The sequence below is a fragment of the Castor canadensis genome, chromosome 15, assembly GCF_047511655.1.
Source record: "Castor canadensis chromosome 15, mCasCan1.hap1v2, whole genome shotgun sequence".
Classification (NCBI taxonomy): Eukaryota; Metazoa; Chordata; class Mammalia; order Rodentia; family Castoridae; genus Castor; species Castor canadensis.
In genome coordinates, this window is record NC_133400.1 from 89,665,502 (window position 1) to 89,687,057 (window position 21,556).

General features: G+C 36.6%; 1 protein-coding gene across 1 annotated transcript; it reads left to right on the forward strand.

Moving 5' to 3' along the window:
• Nucleotides 1–369: 369 nt before the first annotated feature.
• LOC109680334 (aldo-keto reductase family 1 member C15-like) lies at nt 370–17,400 on the forward strand. Its single transcript, XM_074056738.1, has 9 exons — nt 370–541; nt 4,146–4,313; nt 5,214–5,330; nt 7,270–7,347; nt 8,117–8,239; nt 8,772–8,881; nt 10,352–10,517; nt 15,094–15,176; nt 17,055–17,400. The coding sequence occupies exons 1-9, from the start codon at nt 449–451 to the stop codon at nt 17,095–17,097; spliced, it is 981 nt and encodes a 326-aa protein (XP_073912839.1). The 5' UTR covers nt 370–448; the 3' UTR covers nt 17,098–17,400.
• Nucleotides 17,401–21,556: the final 4,156 nt, after the last annotated feature.

The window sequence follows — 21,556 nt, forward strand, 5'->3', positions numbered from 1 at the left end:
ACACTTTGTTCAAATTCTAACTAAGGTCTTTTTTGATGGGAATTATGACAAAATGGCTAGGAAATATCTTGGGTTCTATAGAAGAATTAGTGTTTCAGAATGAACCACCTAATGATAATTTTTGCATTATGTAAAGTAATTCTGGTATAATTATCAAGCACAAATTATCATGAGTAATTTTTCAACTCAGGAAATGCCAAAGAGAAAATGCAACACCCTTACCCCCAGCATGCATAACATTTTTAATCCTTATCTTGTAAGATATGCCCATAGAGATATGAAAGGACTAATCTAATGGACTAATTCCAGCTTCATTTTGAAATCATTGGTAGCTGTAATCTTGGCTCCACCTATCTTGGTGGAAATAAGTACTGCTGGAGCTTTGTCTTCTACTTAGCTCTTGTTAGGCAAAGAAACGAACAGCAGAATAAAAATACTTTGGCTGAGGATGACAATGGATCTCAAAAACAGTCGTTTGGTGAAGCTGAATGATGGAAACTTCATGCCAGTGCTTGGATTTGGCACTTATGCTACTGAAGAGGTAAGTGAACCGTAAGGAGACTGATGGGTTGTGTGCCAATTGCTGCGGGAGTTCTGCCACCACCAGGAGATCTGCAATTGTTGGACAGTGAGAGGCTTGGAAGGACTCATCTTGCCTTCCCTTCTGTTGCTTCTATTATTTGTTTATTTATTTGTTTATGGGTGGTATTGTTGTTTGAATCCAGGACCTTGTCATTGCTAGGGAAATGTTCCACCACTTGGCTCACACATGCAGTCTTTTTCACTTTGTTTGTTTTTGGATTGGGTTTCACACTTTTTACCTGGGACTGAGATCCTCTTTTATAGCTGGGATTGCAGCTGTGTACCACCATGCCTTTGTGTCTCTAATTTGCTTTTCTCCAGGTCTCAGAGATCATCTTTGCAATTAGTGGGATTACAGGCTGCTTACTCTGAAGTCTTAGAGGTTGATAATTTTGTGGATGGATTGTCTCCATTATTAATTATTATTATTATTACTAACATATATCAATTCTTATCATATGTTTTAATTACTTTACGAATGTAATGTCAGTTAACTTTTCAATAGGTCTCTGGGTAAATTTTCTTCTTACTATTATTTTTTACATTTTTAAAATCCAAAGCTCAAGCTGTTCCTTTTGAACTCCTCTGCTACATTATTCAGCCCTCCCCAATACTGTTCCATAGAAATTCATAATGGACAATGTTTATAGGAGGAAATGGCTAAGAAGACTACTTTGGAGCAGTTTTGGTGTAAGTTTCTTGGGGCAGGAAGTATTTTCTAGAGAATTTCAACTGTCCACACCTTTGGTCATATAAGAAGCCATAATTATCTGATTAGGTAATTGGCAAGGAAGACTCAGGAGGCATAAAGTAACCATAGGCATGGTTTTGTTCTTCTCCCCAAATATATTATTTACTCATCCATACAACTAGCTCATTGAAGTGAATTGAAGTATCAAACACTTGTCACAGTGAGGCAAGGGCAACTTTGGGACAGTATGAGAAGGATTGCCCCAAATGACTGAAGTCAATATACTCAATGCTAGTTTGTTTTCAATGGTATAATTGCCCCTTTTATCCATTGTGATAGCTTAAGCATAGAGTGTATCTTATATATCTTATATTCAACTTTTATTATTGCTGTTAAAGACAGGAAAGTATATTAGAGCATAGAACAAAAATGTCACATAATTCCTTCACAAGAATAAAAGTAATGTGCCTGCTTAAAACTCATTAAGAGTTTTCAGAGATTATGAAATGAAATGGAAATCTTCTTAACATTCTTGTCTGAGTTGTTTTTCTAAATGTGACTCCCTTCTCCCCACCAATAATTACTGTGGGTAACTGAAAGAAAGACAAGGGTGCTCAGTGTGTGTGCATTGTGGCTTCCTCTGTTCAGCCATGTTCGTTGTCTGGGAAGTGGGCAAACGCAGCATCTCAGATTAAATAATTAATTCCACATGGAATTTGAGGCACATAAATGTTATTTTCCCGATTTTGCCTAGCAGCAATGGCAGCTTGGAAGGTGATTGCCTTGTCTGGGTGAAACCACTGCTCAGAGAAGTGGCAGCTCTCTGGGCTTCTGCTTCTTCATCGTGTTGTTCTTATTGTGTCTTCTTTTTTCCTGATCTGACTCTGATATTCTGTCTGTTAATCCCCCCACCAACATTCTGATTCTAAGGGATAGCCTCATGTAACTCCCTTGAATATAAAAGCAGTGCAATAATTTTAGTCAATATAGACAAATATTGGAATAAATAGAGTTTGATGTGGTGGACAGAAAGAGATAGTACCCACTTTTTTTCCATGTCAATGTGTCCATCAAAATAATTCAGGTGAATAGGTAATTATTAATTGATAACTATCCAATTCAATGGTCATGATTAAGCCTCTTCTTGGTAATAAAATCCATGCTAGTAATGGTGGGAATTTATAAAGAATGTAGCTCCTCTTATGATTACATATGATTACATTTGATGTACAGATGAATAGCTGTATAAAAATACTTAATATCATATCACTAAATGCCAGGGAAAGTTGAGAGATTCAGAAAGAGGAAGGCTGATGGGAGATAGAGTTTGGCAAGAAGTCTTCAAGCAGTAGGTAATCTGAGCTTAAGCAAGGCTTAATATTAAGCATAGGCATTTCAGTGAGGAAACTGAAGAAGGAGCCTGCCAAGGGCAAAAAGATTGAAAATTGCCTGACTGCACAGAGTGTGGATTTCAGGAGAAGAGTGCTAGTGTTTTCCTGCAAGAAAGGTGAACTCATGTAAAATCTGTTTTTTAAAAAAATGGAATGAGATTTAAAAATCATTCATGGTATTACCATTCATTATCTAGATATTTTTCTAATGGACTGTTTAGAATAAGACAAAGAAATACGGTAAATTCTTTTCCATTTCTATTATTTCTCTTAAGCACACGGGGAGTAGCTGGGGAAAAAAGTATATTGTTACCAAAGTCCAGATAAATTATATTCAAGGCAAAGAGGCAGGGAGTAAAAATGGAAGGTGGACCCTAAAAGGCATTTAGAAGAGGTGACTGGACTTGATTATTCTGCCCATTTGTTCCTAGTAATGCAGCCTTCCTAGCCTTCTTTCTGTTCTTAGCTCCTGGGTATCTGGTTCCCACTCTAGACCTTATAGATGCTTATGTACACTTTTTGTGTCCTGGAAAGTCCTCTCTCTCTGCTTATCATTGCTCAGCAGGTTCTTGTCTTCTCAGCCTTGGCTTAAAACCCAACTCCTTTAATGTATCCACTCCACATTCCATTGCCTTTATTTTCTTCCTACTATGAAGTTTGTTATATGTAGAAATTGAGAAGTTATTTTCTCAGCCATGCTCTGTATACACTTCAAACTTGGAACAGGTCAAAAATTTCATATTTTTAATATTTTATGGTGATACATTTCTCTTGCTTTGCTAATTTAACACTTCCTTATTTAAAGACTGACACCTCCTTTTCTTCTCAGAAGCCTCATGACTGCATAAAAGATGTTCCTTTATTCAAAGCAAAATCCTAAGTGCCTCAGGGTCTAGCATAATATTAAGGGATACTGGAGGCACTCAATAAATGCTTGTTGTATGAGTGCCGATTGGAGAGAACTTGGAAGATGAAGGATAATCATTAATAGCTTGAGATGTCCAGTTGGGTGGATCTGAAAATGATGGGTGTTATCAACTGATTTCCAAACGTTATCCCCAAACAGAAGCTGTATCATACATTTGTGTATGTATGTATGTATGGGGGTGTGTGTGTGTGTGTGTGTGTGTGTGTGTGTACATATACACCTATCCTATGTATTGAGTTCCTTGGAGGTTTTCTGCCAACATCCAACATTTTTCTATTAGATGTTTTCTAACAATTCTTATTGAATGAGAGTTGCTTTTCCATGCTTCATGGTTTAGTTCACTTCACTAACTTATTTCAGAGATAATAAGATATACTGGAGCTTAGTCTGTATCCACAGAGTACAACTCTATTAATCAAGGTTTGTGCCACAAAACAAGAGGAGTAAGGGGGCTGGCAGGAGTAAGGGGTGGTGGTGAAAATGTGTTGAGGAAGTTAATTGCTTTTTTCTGAATTGGGCAGGATCATCAACTTTCTTTAATCTTGTTTTGTAGATTCCTAAGAGCCAGGCTCGGGAGGCCACCAAAGTGGCAATTGATGTAGGTTTCCGTCACATAGATGCAGCATACTTCTATCAAAATGAGGAGGCAGTCGGAGCGGCACTTCGAGAGAAGATTGCAGATGGTACTGTGAAGAGAGAGGATTTATTCTATACCACTAAGGTGAATGTTCTGTGTGTGGGCTGACTAGAAGACACTGTCAATTCAGATATGTTATTTTGAAAAAAATTGGTCCCAGCTTGAATAATATTTTTACTGCCAAATATTGTGAAGGCATATTATAGGAACATGGAGAACAGAAAAAGTTTGCTTTTCTCTGAAATATGTTAAAGATGGGACAGAATTCTTCAGTGTTTCTGGATATTGGACATTAGTCAGATGCACAATGAGAAGAATAATATTGATGTTGTTTAACTGTTGTGTGGTTTAACCAAATCAGTTGGGTCCATTCTTTTAAATCTTAAATAGATTCTCAAGCAAGATTGAGATATTAATTAAAAAAAACCAATGTATGCACATATGAATAAATGAATAAAGAAAAAAAGGGAGTCAGAGTAGGAAATTGTTCAAACAGGCAGTGGGTTTATTGAAATTTGTAACATTTCTTTGGTGGAAAATGTGCTTCAAGTGTACAGAAAGTTGAGACTTCTACAGATGAATCCTCCCTCTGTTTACATTGATGACAACTAAACTTCAGAATATGGATCTCTCCATAGGACTGTGTTTTAGCCATTTGTTATATAGCACAGTCGACTTTATTTCCCCCATTACATGCCATTTCTTGACTTCTTTCAAGAATTTTCTCACCTGTGAAACATTTAAGTTGTTCTTCCTGGCAATCTAAGTTTTATTCACGGTTTTCTTACAGTATAGCCACAAATTAATCTCAGACTCCTAGTAAGGATCAGATTTATATTGTTAACATAATTTAACCACAGTTCTTGGTTTTAGGCCACTAAAGGGGTTTGCTGTTTATTTCTCAAACTTCAAAAAGTAAGTTTAATTTGCTCCCTGCCAGGTGTGAAATCCTAAGTCACTATTTATTTCTTTTGGTCACTACAGCTTTGGTGTACTTTCCATCGACCTGAATTGGTTCGACCAGCCCTGGAGAAATCATTAAAGAAACTTCAACTGGACTATGTAGATCTCTTCATTATTCATATGCCAGTATCGCTGAAGGTCAGCTTTTGATTTTCCTTGTTGTGCCCAGTACTTTTATGTCATTTCCACCATCTCAGTCAATTGAAGTTTTCTGAATTCTTGCCAGGAGAAGTAAATTTGAGTGAGTTAGGCAGAATTGCTAAATGATCATGATTCTGCTTTATAGTAGAGACCCTCTGAAGATAGGATTGATAAATCTTCATATTACAGACTCAGAGGATTGAAATTCAAGAATCTCACTGCTGTTCCTCGAAGACTTGATGGTATTGCCCCTCATGTCTAATTGGTTGTGCTCCTAGCTGTGGGACATTGGTGATTAGAGTCCTTTAGAAGTTCAATTACTAAAGATTGAATAGATAAAATAGGAACTCTCCTCTTTAAGGCAGGTTCTCTCCTGTATATGCCTATCAGCCCAAATCAAGAGAGAGGTGCCGTTATAGTCCAGAATGCAAAAGTGGGCTCTTTTGGGCTTTGTTGATCCGTCTTCTCCTCCCAGTAGGTATTTGCAGAACACATCTGATAAACTCATAACCCCAGGATTGGGTTGTCATAAACTGTATCTAAAATACATTGATAAATACTTATGATAAGTTTGTCTTCCAAGTCAGCCTGTTCTTATGACAAGAAATAAGTTCTGTAGGAGGCCTCACTCTTAGAGAAGTTTAGGGCTTGGTAGAGATAGAAAAGTGGAGGCAATTGAGGTAAAAGGTATTTTCTACACTATCTTTTAGACAGTTCTCATTTTGCTTCTTCCCTGAGTCTACACACACACACACACACACACACACATGCACACACACTCACACAACACTCACATACTACTTTGATTAATAATCACAGCTTCCTGAAGACTGGGTGACCAAGCTTCCTCGGCATTAAAAAGTGATACGTAAAGAAATTTTTATTTTTTATGGTTTTTTTTTGTTCTATTCTTTTTAAAAATTTTTTAAAATTTATTTCTTTTATTCATATGGGCATACAATGTTTGTGTCATTTCTCCCCCCACTTCCCCCGCCTTCCAGGCAAAACCTTTTCTGCCCTTATCTCCAATTTTGTTGAAGAGAAGACATAAGCAGTAATAAGAAAGACAAAGCGTTTTTGCTAGTTGAGATAAAGATAGCTATGCAGAGAGATTCCTAGCATTGCTTCCACATTCCATGAATGTGTTACATTCTAAGTTGATTCTTCTCAAACTGACCTTTTCTCTAGTTCCTGGTCCCCTTCTCCTATTGGTCTCTGTCACTTTAAAGTTCCTGCATTAGTTCCTTTGCATTGAGGACATCAAATACTATCCTGTTTTTTGGGTTTCTTATCTATCCTCATACCTCCCTTGTGTACTCTTGCCTTATCATGTGACCAAAGTCCAATCACATTGCTATATTTGCCCTTGATCTAAAGTCTGCATATGAGAGAAAACATACAATTATTGGTCTTCTGAGCCTGGCTAACCTTGCTTAGAATGATGTTCTCCAGTTCCATCCATTTACTTGCAAATGATAAGATTTCATTCTTCTTCGTGGCTGAGTAGAATTCCATTGTGTATAAATACCACATTTTCTTAATCCATTTGTTAGTGGTGGGGCATCTTGGCTGTTTCCATAACTTGGCTATTGTGAATAGTGCTGCAATAAACATGGGTGTGCAAGTGCCTCTGGAGTAACCTGTGTCACATTCCTTTGGGTATATCCCCAGGAATGGGATTGCTGGATCATATAGCAGATCTATGTTTAGATTTTTAAGAAGCCTCCAATTTTTTTTTCCAGAGTGGTTGTACTAGTTTGCATTCCTATCAGCAGTGTAAGAGGGTTCCTTTTTCCCTGCATCCTCGACAACACCTATTGTTGGTGGTGTTGCTAATGATGGCTATTCTAACAGGGGTGAGGTGGAATCTTAGTGTGGTTTTGATTTGCATTTCCTTAAAGAAATTTTTAAATCTACTCTTCTCTCTGTATTCTAGCCTGGGGAAGAACTTATGCCCAAGGATGCCAATGGGAAAAGTATTTTAGATAAAGTGGACCTTCGTGATACATGGGAGGTACGTGCTGCTGCAAATGGTACTGCTGCCCTTTGTGTCGGGGACTGAAACACTGGATGGGGAGTCAGAAAAGAAGGGTTTTTGCTCCAACAAGTGTCTGACCTGAGAGATGTCATGAAACTTCTCCAAATTCTTTATAAGGTGAAGGAGTTGTTTGGAATGACCTTAGTCTATTTTTAATCTCAACTTTTATGATTCTAAGTAAGCATTTCTTTGCCCCAAAGATCTGGTTAAGTATGTAAGCTCTGTAAAGGGAATCATTAAAAACAAACTGAACAGGAGTTAACTGAATATCCCAGGACAAAGGAACATAACAGTAATGAGAGGGAAAAGGCATGATCTGAGTAGCACTGACTTGGACTATAAAGGATTTAAGTCTTCCCTTCTCTTCTAGGGAGGAGTTACTAACAACCCCTAGCATAAAACCTGAGAGTTCTTCGGTCTTGACTATGGTAGCATTTGTTCAAGAATTATTGCATGCCTAACAGCAAAATAGGCACCATTGGAGGGTGTGGATGTTAAGGAGAAACTTTAGAACATGTTAATGTCTATTTGTTGTTCTGAATGAGCATGTGGTAGAATAAAGTACACAAATGTGTATGCATAGAAACAAAGTGCTTTAGTAAATACTGTTTCAAGTAATAAAACTGTTTGATTCAGTCAAATTGTTAAATAAGTTAAGGCAGATTTCCAGTTTTTAAAATATCCAATGACAAATGAAAAGGATAAACTACATTAAAGGTTTACCAGACATTTCCTTCCTTCACAGGCCATGGAGAAGTGTAAAGATGCAGGTTTAACTAAGTCCATAGGGGTGTCCAATTTCAACCGCAAACAACTGGAGTTGATCCTGAACAAGCCAGGACTCAAGTACAAGCCGACCTGCAATCAGGTGAGCTTTAGCCAACTTGTTACATTTTGATCTTTATACCCTTTTTCCTTATCTAACATCTTTCAAGTTTTTGGCTTTATAACAGCTATGTAGATGATAGTTCCCTTTATTGAAACAGGAAACACTAGAGAAGTATTGGCATGGAGTAGAGTGGAGGGTGGAGAGCATGATTTCTTTGATCATTCACAGGTAGACTTGTGGTTCCTGAGAGCCATCCAGGTGGAGATGCTGCATTGAAAGATGCCATCATTAGCCTAAGGCTCAGATAGTGGTCAGGTCAGGAGATAGTGATGTTTGGAGTCACTGCTTCATGAGTGGTCAGTAAACTCATGGAGTGGGTGAGCTTTCTCAGGGGAAGTAAGAGAATGAAAAGGCAGAAGGGCAGGACTGGATGAGGCATGGGAAAATGACAAATCTGAAAAATATTGTATATATGTCAGTGTAGTATTAGAAATGCCCTCAAAGTACTTTTGAATTTATGTGTGTTTTTTAGCTCATGTAACCTGATACCCTTCATTCTTGGAAAATACAGGTGGAATGCCACCCTTATCTCACCCAGAATAAACTCCTGGAATTCTGCAAGTCCAAGGACATTGTTCTGGTTGCCTACAGTGCCCTAGGATCCCACAGAGACCCAAACTGGTAATGCAAATATCAAAAAGTTTACCTATATCAACAACTCTATTGATGATAAACATTAAAAAAAATAGCTTCTTACCTTATAAATCAGGTCAGAAATAAAGAAGTAAACACAATAATGTAGTGATTTCTCATGTACTAGACTTCAAAGCTATCAATTTTTTAATTCTTGTTTTATTTATATGCTAACCTGTCCCCAAAACTAAACTAAATGTAATTTTAAAAATGAAATTTGTAATTAAAAATTTTATAATTTAAAATGTGATTTTAAGGTGAAATTTACATAGACTGCAATGATTATATCTTATCCATACAATTTTGACAAATGGCTAGTCTAGAATCCACATTTCTATCATATTATAGAAAGTTTCTCCTTGATAAGTTATTTACCAACACTGTATGCATAGCAGAAAAAGAATATGCAATATTAAATTTAGGAGGGAGTTATAGCGAACCATTTTCTTTTATTAGATCAAGGATAATATCATACAGAAAGCAAGCCAAGAATATTCTCATGAAAAACTGTGACTCTTTTTCCAAGTGGTAACATTTATCTAAAGAATGTTTAACATGTTGTTAGAAATTTCCAAAGACATATAGAGCTGAAGTCACTCAGGCATGGTTGATCCCATCATCTTAATAAATTCAAGACCCCAACTTTATAGGCTTATCAGAATAGACATTCTCTTATGTCCACCACAGAACCTACATGAGTGTCCTTTATAGTGCAGGGAGAGCAGATAAGCACATGTGTAAGAAAAAAGGACATATACTTTGATAGCTCCAAAAGACATTTTCTCTTCTTCTTGTGCTTTTTTCTAATATAAAATGATGTTTAATGTGGAAAGATGATTTTGATTTTTTACTTAATACTTGTTATCATTGTACTGTGGGTACATTATGACATTTAGCAAAGTTCTTACAGTATGTCATGGTTGAATTTGCCCTCTCCATTATCCTTCTTTATATACTCTTCCCTCATTAGAAAGTTGACTTTTAAAATAAAACAGAAATTGGTGATAATAATGTAGTAAAGAAACTTTCTTTCTCCACCAAAAGTTCTTGTTGCCTCCTGAGACAGTTCCTCCTCACTTTAAGGCTAGTTACTATTCACCCTTGAGGCATCCACTGGAGGTTGTGGAATATATTCCCCGAAGATAAGGGAGAACTATTCTGTCACTAAAATATTCCATGGTATGGACATTTATACCACAAATTGTTTATCCTTTCAGCTGTTTGTGAATAGATTCTTTCCAATTGTTGGAATCATAAATGAATCTCTATGAATATTCATGGAACTCTTTTTCAACCATACCATATTGTGCCTGCTCCTATCAATGGTCTGGGGATGTTTGAAAAAAAGGACAGCACAGTAGATTTTCTATCCTATACCCTCCATATCTATGTTTCTGTCTGTCTGTCTCAGTTTGTCTGTAAGTATTTATTTACTCACTCACTTGTTTATTTTTTCAGGGTTGGACAAGATAGCCCATATCTCTTGGAGGACCCAATCCTGAATGCCATTGCCAAGAAACACAGTCGAAGTCCAGGCCAGATTGCCTTGCGTTACCTTCTGCAGCGGGGGATGGTGGTCCTGGCCAAGAGCTTCAGTGAGAAAAGAATCAAAGAGAACTTTGAGGTAAAGGTCCAAGAGCATCTTTTCAGATGGCATGGGGGCTGTATTTAGGTAATCTGTCTTGCATGGGGGCACGCCCCATGTCTCATTCATTTCCATGCATTTCTGTGTGCTACAGACAGCAGCTTGAAAGGGTGGGAAAAGAAAGCATTGAACCAAGAAGTCTTGATCCTTCAGGCTTGTATATATCATGCTTTAATCAAATTAATCCCCCTATTACTTACTCTTTCTCTATCACAATGTTCTTCTAATATGCAACAGCTTATAGCATACTACATTATATTGTATTTATATATGGATGGGGCTGCTTCCATATTGTTGATTTTCTAACATTTTTCCCTCTCCTGTCCCCTTAGACTCAATACTACAATTTTGTTCTCCCTTTCACTGTATGTATGTGTCTATATCTATACCTAAATATAGGTATAGATATACCTATACATCATATGATGTATGATCACATATGTATCTATATATGCATTTAACTTACAGGTCTAGCTTCAATATATAAGGGAAAACATGAGACCTTTGACTTTTTGAGCCTAGCTTACTTCACTTAACAAGATGTTCTCCAGTTCCATCCATTTATCTACAAATAACATAATTTCATTCTTCTTTATGGCTGAATAAAACTCCGTTGTGTATGTATGCCACATTTTTCAAGGCTTTTATCAGTTATGGGACATCTGGGCTATTTCCCAAACTTGGCCATTATAAATAGTGCTGCAATAAACATGGATGTGCAAGTGGCTATATCATGTCCTGGAGCGCATTCCTTCAATATTTGCCCAGGAATAGTATTGCTGGATCGTATGGTAGTTCTGTTTTTAGTTTTTTGAATGCTGTCCCTGTTGCTTTCCATAGTGGTTGTACTAATTTACCCTGTAGAAAGTGTTTCTTTTCCCCTAGTCCTTGCCAGCATTTGTTATTTTTTTGATAGGGGTGAGGTAAAATCTCAATGTCACTTTAATTTGCATTTCCTTTACAGCCAAAGATGTTGAACATTTCTTCAAATGTTAATTGTCCATTTGTACTTCTTCCTTGAGAATCGTCTGTTCAGTTCATTTGCCTGTTTTTTTTTCAGTGGGTTGATTTTTGAGAGGTTAGTGTTTTGAGTTCCCTGTATATTCTGGTTATTAATCTTTTGTCAGATTTTCTCCCATTCCAGTCTGGTGACTGTTTGCTTTGCAGAAGTTTTTAGTTTCATGAGCCATGTTTGTCTGTACTTTCTCATAATTGCTGAGCTATTGGAGTTCTATTCATAAAATTATTATCTATCCTTCTTATGTCCAGTGTGTTCTCTTTTTTCCTGGATTATGTTCATTATTTCAGATCTTACATTAAAATCTTTACTCACCTTTCAATTGATGCTAGTTCAAGGTGAGAGACTGGTATCTAATTTCAGTCTTCTGCGGGTAGGAATCCACTTCTTTTGAGCACCAGTATACTCTGCCTGCCTCTGTTGTGAGTTTTATCATTACTAATTTAAAATTATTTATTTATGGCAATGCTTTCTCTCTGAACTATGAAATCCTAAGTGTAGCAATGTTCTCTGGGCCATCTTTTATCACCTTTTTTCCTGGTGAAATACTTGGGAGGAAGGGAGCTACATATAAGTTTGTAGACTGATCAAGTTAACAAATCAGTGTTTAAAGATATTCCTTAAGCTCTTCTTTGTATACAGTCTATTCCCTTAGACCAATCAGTGGTTTTTTAGCTAATTTTGTTTTAAATCTCATAAGAATTTAAAAATATTATGCAAGCTCTTTGTATTTTAAGATTACAACTCAAAATTTCATCCTGAGTTTAACATGCATAAAAGATAATATAGCTTTAAAAATATATATATATTTTTTAATCATAAATTTTTATTTGGATATATTCATTATATGGGGGGATTTGCAGTGATAATTTGCAGTGATAATTCCTATCAGTTTCATATTGTATGTTATTTACATTGCCCCCATTGTCTCTCCCCCTCAGCTCTCTCCCTACCCCACTTAAAGCAATTGCAAGAGGTTTTGTAGTTCTGTTTCATATAGGTATGTGAAGTCCATCAACCATATACCATCACCTTTATCCCCTTCCTTAACCCTCCTCCTTCCCACTAGTATACACTTCCTTCACCTTCCTTCTTCCCCACCCTGCACACACTGTGCCTATTTTACAGTGCTGGTTTTCATTATTAATGTTTGAGTTGATGTTCAAAGAGGTGTCTCAACATAGGCTCATGTGAGTGTGCTTTACTTTGGTCTGTTCAACCTCCCTTACCGCTTTACTTCCCCCCACATTTTTCAACTGCTTTCAATACACATCCTTGTATCCTCTACCTTCACATCTTATGGTATGAGATATTACTAATGCTCTATTGTTCTCTTTTCCTTTTTCTCTTTCCTCGAGCTCCATAGAGTAGTTCCACTGTTATAAACATGTTCTACAACTGAGTTTTTTTTTTTTTTCAGTTTATATTTTATTTTATTTTTTATTTTTTTTTTCATTTTTCTTTTATTATTCATATGTGCATACAAGGATTGGTTCATTTCTCCCCCCTGCCCCCACCCCCTCCCTTACCACCCACTCCACCCCCTCCCGCTCCCACTCCTCAATACCCAGCAGAAACTATTTTGCCCTTATCTCTAATTTTGTTGTAGAGAGAGTATAAGCAATAATAGGAAGGAACAAGGGGTTTTGCTGGTTGAGATAAGGATAGCTATACAGGGCATTGACTCACATTGATTTCCTGTGCGTGGGTGTTACCTTCTAGGTTAATTCTTTTTGATCTAACCTTTTCTCTAGTTCCTGGTCCCCTTTTCCTATTGGCCTCAGTTGCTTTAAGGTATCTGCTTTAGTTTCTCTGCATTAAGGGCAACAAATGCTAGCTAGTTTTTTAGGTGTCTTACCTATCCTCACCCCTCCCTTGTGTGCTCTCGCTTTTATCATGTGCTCATAGTCCAATCCCCTTGTTGTGTTTGCCCTTGATCTAATGTCCACATATGAGGGAGAACATACGATTTTTGGTCTTTTGAGCCAGGCTAACCTCACTCAGAATGATGTTCTCCAATTCCATCCATTTACCAGCGAATGATAACATTTCGTTCTTCTTCATGGCTGCATAAAATTCCATTGTGTATAGACACCACATTTTCTTAATCCATTCGTCAGTGCTGGGGCATCTTGGCTGTTTCCATAACTTGGCTATTGTGAATAGTGCCGCAATAAACATGGATGTGCAGGTGCCTCTGGAGTAACAGTCTTTTGGGTATATCCCCAAGAGTGGTATTGCTGGATCAAATGGTAGATCGATGTCCAGCTTTTTAAGTAGCCTCCAAATTTTTTTCCAGAGTGGTTGTACTAGTCTACATTCCCACCAACAATGTAAGAGGGTATATGACCATGCTTGTTTTTGTTTGTGTTTATCTCTGGGGAGAGGTTTTTTTTTTTTTGTCTTTTCTTTTTTGGTGCTGGTATCGAACCCAGGGCCTCAGGCATGCTAGGCAAGCGCTGTACCACCGAGCTACATCCCAGCCCTATCTCTGGATTTATCTTCCACGTATGAGCGAAAACATGTGTCTTTTGTGTTTCTGAGCCTGGCTAACTTCACTTAACATCATGTCCTTCAATTCCATCCATGACAACAAAAATATACAAAATATACAAAAATATACTCTGGAGTATATTTTTAAGATGAATGACTGCCAGATAAATGGAAAGATGGTGGACAGTTAGAATAGTTAGATGAATGACATGTAGTTTATAGATAAAGAAATAGAGAATATATGTATATATACATACACACACACACAAATATGCATGATATCTAGGTAGATAGCTGGATAAAGCCCTGAATTTTCAATGAAATTTTTCCTGATGAAATAATGAAATCAATATATTTTACCAAAGATCTTTGTGCTTTCCTGTGAAAAGATTTTCCATTAAAGAGACATGTATTTTAAGTAATGGAGGTTTAATCAAATTAGAGACATCTTTCAATATAAGACCCATTATTTCAAAGATCAATCAGAATTATTATTTTTTTTGATATGGAAGAGAAAACATAGAAAACAGGTGATGTTTGAGAGACATGAATAGCTGATCAGGGAATGCTTTTCCCTAAGGTCAGAAGATCCTTAGAGAAGGGTTGTGCTCTATTTTGAGACTTACTTCATTTCAAGATTGGATCAAGTTCTAGGGGATGGTGTGGACGGAAAAGTTAGGCAATTTTGGTGAGGTCAAGGCAGCAACCCTTCTTAACCAAATTGTCCTAGTGCCCCTTCTTTTGAAAATAAATATGTGGTTTTAGACAAGTTTTTTTATGCTTCAAGGAATTATATTAGAAAGATTTGGTATCAATAACTTATATTTCTTTATTTTGTGAACTAGAGCAAAGTAGGATTAGGAAAGGAGGGGTGACAGAACTCAGGCAAAGTTCTCATGCCTAGAACATCTGGAAGATAATAATGACAAGAAAACTTCCCTTAAAATGATCCTTGTTGCTGTTTACCTGCTAAGTCTTCATATTCCCAGGAAAAAGGCAGCTTTCATGAAGGGAACTTCAATATGATTCTTTCCTTCCTTTCAGGTGTTCAACTTTGAACTGACTCCAGAGGACATGAAAGCTATTGATGGCCTCAACAAAAATTTCCGATATGGTACATTAAAATTGTAAGTAACGCTTTTGGACGACTTCAAGGGGTGTTTTCTGTAGTACTTAGTTTAGCAGGGGACCAAAGTTTTCCTAAGTCAAAAAGACACATCTGACTGTTAGCATAGGTATGAAACAGAAGCTTCCCTGCAAACCTCATAGGAAAAAGGTTTCCTCCAGAGCTCACAAGAAAATTATAGTGAGACACTGGATCAACCCATCTCAAAACTGCTGAAGTTTGCATTATTGCGAATCAACTTTTTTATGCTCTTATTATCTGTACCTTGAATCTTGTACTCAGGGTCCACTTACCTTTACACACAGAAGGCTCAGTGCCTACAGGCCATGAAAATGTTTTCTATTTATTTCATTTAAGAACAAAAAGGGTTGCAAAATTATGAATGTATCATAATAAATCAAGGTATATCTAATTTTCTCCATACCAAGGAAATGTAAAATGTATTTTACTGGAGGTTAGGGACACAAAAGCAGTGTGTCTAAGTTCTAGGAAAGCTATAGTCCACCCCATTTCTACTTCCTTCTCTGAGTGTCTAGTTGCATTTGTCTTGAATATTGCTATCATTTTCTAAAATATAACCTGTTTCTCTGGTTTAGTTTTCTTTCCCTGCACAATTCCAATTTCCTTACCTATCTGATCTTACAACTTGAAATGTAAATAGATCATGAAGTCAGTTGACCCACAATATTAGTGACTGATGTGTACTGCATAACCAGCAAGTTAAGATCCTCTGTTATTTCCCTGGACTCGCAAGTCAAGATGTCCTTTAAGTATCATCTTTGTTAATCAGAAAGATAGCCTTGAATTTACCTAAATTTATTCGCAAACATAATGTTTCATCAGTTACTTCAGAGTTTCAGGGTTGAGGATAAAGAAAATGTTTGGAAGTAATTTAGAGATAAAGATAAATAAAATTTTAGTGATAAGAGTAAACATCCTGACTTCAAAGAAAGTTCTCAAAGGACCCTTCCCTGCTTATAAAATTATACCAGGAGTCTAAAACTTAATAAATGAGAAAAAGGTGGGAAATAACTTGTCTATACTCAAAGACTTTTAAGGAAAAGTCTATGAGTCTATGATCCTCCTCACTGAACTGTGCAGTCCTCTTTTTTCTCACCTTTGTGACTCTAAGTCATTAACTCAGATCCTGTCACATAAAACTTCATGGAACATACTCTTGAATGACATTCAATTGGAAAGGACAAATTATAAAGAAGATGAAAAGAACACAAAAAAGAAAACGAATAGTAATACTAATTACTGAACAATAAATCTTATTATGAATTTTAATTCAGGATATGATAATATCACTTTGTAGACCTGGACCCTACAAATACATCATCTCCTCAATAGGTTCAAAGTTCCTTACTGAAGGACTCTGTATCCATGAGCAGGTTGGCATGGTTTTGAATGAATGGTGAAAAAGGACAACACAATTTTCACTACCACCATTCTCATGATCCAAGGGCAGATGCTATACCTGAGGCTGAACTGACCACTACATTTTAGCTGTGCTTTGTTTTTGAGGTCATGTGTTGCTATGTAGCCTAGGTTGGCCTTAAAATCATGATTTTCTTGCCTCATTCTCCTGAATGCTGGGATAATATGAGTACCCTGTTTAGCTGAACTTCTTATAATTCTTATAACTTGTAATATGCATCAAACTGCATGTCACTTTGTATGTGAACATGGGAATTGAGCATGTATGTGCAGTTTGCACAAAAACAGGAAAATTGAGAGTGTGTGTGCAAGGGTAGAATTAGAGACATGGTTGTAAATTCAGAGATCTTTTTTACCTATCTTAACTGGATCGTCTGAGAAAACCTCTCTGTTATCATAGAGACAGAGTGAAAAATTAATATTCCTTCTTATCTTTCAGTGCTGTTGATCACCCTAATTATCCATTTTCTGAAGAATATTGACCATGAGCTGTTGAACATCTCTACTGGAATAGCTTCATTTTAGACAATGGGGAAAGGATTTCTCTTTGGTGGAGGTTGTTAGGAAGCACTATCTCTAGTTTCAGGTTGTTTGCATCACATTTTCTAACTTTACAAGCTAATAAATCACAATATTTTTTCTAATGATTAAAACAATTCATACAAACTACAAAAATTTAGAAAAGAAAAGTAACTGTTTTGTGTATTTCCTTGATGATTTTAAGCAAATGTATGATTATTTGAGTGTATTTCTATTAATGAAATAAAAATTATCTTCACCTTGTAGATTATATGCCTTTTTATTTTATTTTTTTTATTGTTTTACTATTCATATGTGTATACAATGCTTGGGTCATTTCTCCCCCCTGCCCCCACCCCCTCCCTTACCACCTACTCCGCCCCCTCCCTCCCCCCCCAATCCCCCAATACCCAGCAGAAACTATTTTGCCCTTTTCTTTAATTTTGTTGGAGAGAGAGTATAAGCAATAATAGAAAGGAACAAGTGTTTTTGCTAGTTGAGATAAGGATAGCTATACAGGGAGTTGACTCACATTAATTTCCTGTGCGTGTGTGTTACCTTCTAGGTTAATTCTTTTTGATCTAAACTGTTCTCTAGTTCCTGGTCCCCTTTTCCTGTTGGCCTCAGTTGCTTTTAAGGTATCTGCTTTAGTTTCTCTGCGTTGAGGGCAACAAATGCTAGCTAATTTTTTAGGTGTCTTACCTATCCTCACCCCTCCCTTGTGTGCTCTCACTTTTATCATGTGCTCAAAGTCCAATCCCCTTGTTGTGTTTGCCCTTGATCTAATGTCCACATATGAGGGAGAACATACGATTTTTGGTCTTTTGGGCCAGGCTTACCTCACTCAGAATGATGTTCTCCAATTTTCCATTTACCAGCGAATGATAACATTTCGTTCTTCTTCATGGCTACATAAAATTCCATTGTGTATAGATACCACATTTTCTTAATCCATTCATCAGTGGTGGGGCATTTTGGCTGTTTCCATAACTTGGCTATTGTGAATAGTGCCGCAATAACTTAACACTGTATTTTTCAAGTTATAAAATACATTCAATAATTACAGTACACTTTTCTTGTTATAAAAAAGTGCATCTTAAGCCAGGCATGCTGCACACACATATAATCTCAGCTTTTGGGAGGTGGAGTCAAGAGGATAGTCAGTCTGTGGCCAATGTGGGTTTTACATATTGAGACTCTGTCTCATAAATCCAAAAATGTGCATGTTATTAACCTATTTAATTTTCAACCACCAAAACACATTTGGCATTTTTATTAATTGATTATGTTATTCATTCTTTTATTTTTCTAGCAAAAACTATGAATGATTTTTGTTTTCCAGACATTGCTTTGTCAATAAATGAACAAGGAAAATTATATTAAATTAACATGAAAATGACAAGTTTGCCAGCCTAGTGGAGGAAGTAGAATATGAACGAAAAAAGTGTTCATTTATAGAAATTCTTACGTACCTGTTGGGAGATAATTCTGTGTGGTCTCTTGCATTTCTTTATAACTAATGAGTTGGGGATGTGACTGCCATTATTCCACTTATTTCTTCAATAAGAGCCTTGGTATGTAGTGACAGTAGTTCCCTCCAAGGAGATAGAAGATATGACTTTGTCTAGAAAATAAAATATCTCCCTCCTGTCAAAGATCTGCCACACCTACTTTCTATCATAAATGATGTGAGCTCCCTTCATTCAAGGTTGTTTTCCATTACTCAACCTATTGAATGTGGAAGCACCATTGGATCCGTTCTCTTCACACACTGGAAATTGGACCTCTAGGAACCAACTAAACTGCTACTACTTTGGCCACAGATATTGACATGACTAACACACTATCATTCACCTGTGGCCCAGAAGTTACAGAATTTCTATTATCATTCACAAAATCTTGTAAAGCTAACTTGTTAGCTTGCAAATTGTTAAAGTCTGAAGCCAATCATGATTCTTAAGTGCTTTGGAGAAACCTGTAAGGAGGACAAAGAGTGAGTAGTTGAGGAGGAGTGGGAATGTTAGGTGCTTTTTGCAACAAGGTGGGCAATACTGATTCCACTGAAAAGCTGACTACAGCAGGAATTTGAGTAAGCTATATGGTATGGGTTGAAGGAAGCATATTCCTGGCACATGGAACAACAAATGCTAAGGCTATGAAAATAGAATGCCTGTGCAATATTTAAATGCCACCATTAGGCTAAGATGGGTAGAGTTTGGAAGCAGAAGACAAGATCCAGAGTGGCAGCAGGGGACTGTATAATGTCAATTTTTGCCTTTTGTGCAGCGTTACTACATATGCTGACAGGTTTTAAATGGATCTCACCAGGTATGCTTAAGAAGATTCTACAGGAAAAAAAGATAAATCCTGTCTTAGGGTTCTATATAGCAATTCAGGTGACACATGGTGTTTACTTTGACCATAGTACCAGTAGTAAAGGTGGTCAAATTGTAAGAAAATGCATTTATTTCAAGAGTAGAGTCAATGAGGCAATTAAATATATTGTATGCATGCTGAGGAAAAAACAGTGGATCTAAGTTGACTTAAAAAATTTTGCATTTTGCAACTGAAAGTAAATAGTTGCCATTTTCCGAGATGAACAAAATGACAGAGAAGCAGGTTTAGGTGGGAAGATGATGAGTTGAATTTTAGATATGGTATGTTTGATATGCCAGTTATGTTCCTATGAATAAATGCCATACAAACAGTTGTGCTTCTAAGTAAGTCTAGGACTTAGGAATGCGTCAGGTCAAAGATATATTTGGGAATTTGTCAGAAAATAGTTTCCAGTGTGGAAGCTATGAAATTAGATGATCAAAATAGGATTTGATTAGTGAGCTATTGTGGACATTGGGAAAATGAGACATGAAGTATTCCATGTTTAATGTTGGTAAAAAAAAAAGAGAAGGAACCAGAAAGAAGGTAGAGAAGGAGTGGGTAAAATGGCACCAGTGAAGGCAGGAGAATGCCAGCCCTTGATGCCAAATGAATAAACTATAAAGAAAAATGCAAGTAATATGAGGACTGAAAATTGACCTCTAGATTTGGTAGTTGAGCTTAACAAGGTAAAGAGCAGTTACAAAAGTACAATGGAGGCAATGGTGTTGCTTCAAGAAAGTGAAGGAAGACAGGAATAAGAAGTATAGAAAAATTTCCAAGAAGTGGTATAAAAAAGGATGAGCAAAATGGAGTCTCATGGGATTTTTTTGTGAAGGCATAAACAGCAAGTGTGTGTTTTCTTTGGAGAAATCTTGAAGAGAGGAAAATCAATGATTCTGGAGAGATTGGATAAGGTTTGCTAGAATCAGGTCTGTCTTATATTCCTATTACTGATGTAATAAATGACCACAAATAATGGTTCTTGAGCCAATACAAATTTATTTTTCAAAATTAAATAGGCTAAAATCACAAAATTGTCAGGTTTGTTTTTGTCCTTGAAGGGCTAAGGGAAAATGCTATGCAATTCTACCCCTTTACTAGCTTGTAGAGGATGCATTCTTTGGTTCATGGCCTCTAATTCCATTTTTAAAGCCATCTACATAGCACCTTTGATTCTGACATATGCTATTAACCTCATATCTCCTCTTTGACTGTGGCACTTCTTTTTCCACTTATAAGGAGGTGAAATTGCATTGGATCTGGTAAGAAAATTCAGTACAATCTTCTTATCCCATGCTACTTAATTGATCATATGTAAAAAGTTCCATGTGCCAGGTAACATGTTCAGGTCAAAAGGATAAGGTATGGACTTAGTTGAAGGACTATGATTTAGCTTACTGTATTGGTGGTTGATGAACTTTGAGGCATGTAAGACTTAGTTTCTTAATCTTTCTAATAAGAATAATTATATCACCACATATTCAATGCTGAATCTCTAAGCTTACATTTCATTTATCAAATGGGAAACCACAGCTATGGAAAATATGTTCCTTTTACATTGAAATCATATCGACTTTATTATATTACACACTTCTTGGTATACTCCTTCTATTCTCTCAGTGTGAATTTCTACCCAGTATATACAGGTATATCACCTTTCACTGTTCATTGCAGACAATTCAAACTTTCCAGATTTTTCACTCTCAACTATTAACAGTTCTACTTATACCTAAAACATACTTCAGGCAATTACACCCATGTTTACTATTTATAACTGCTTTATGTAGGAAATTAACTTTAGGTTGCTTCATACTAAACAATTCTGTTTGTGTGTGTGTGTTTGTAGTACTAGGGATTCAGAGCCTCACACTTGCTATGTAAGCACTATACCATTTGAGCTATGCTGCTGGACCTTACTTTGTGACTTCTACTAAACTTCCATGCATTAATTCCTTGATTCATTGAGAGCTACAATCAGTCAGGCATGGTGCTATGTATCTGTGAACAATTTTAGCACTTGGGAGGTGGAGTCAGAAGGATCAC

What these genes read in the sequence shown, in the direction of transcription:
- LOC109680334 (XM_074056738.1), top strand. Translation starts at nt 449, where the DNA reads ATGACAATGGATCTCAAAAACAGTCGTTTGGTGAAGCTGAATGATGGA. An exon ending in ACAAGCCGACCTGCAATCAG is followed by an intron (nt 8,240 to 8,771) that starts GTGAGCTTTAGC and finishes TGGAAAATACAG; the next exon opens with GTGGAATGCCACCCTTATCT. An exon ending in GAATCAAAGAGAACTTTGAG is followed by an intron (nt 10,518 to 15,093) that starts GTAAAGGTCCAA and finishes CCTTCCTTTCAG; the next exon opens with GTGTTCAACTTTGAACTGAC.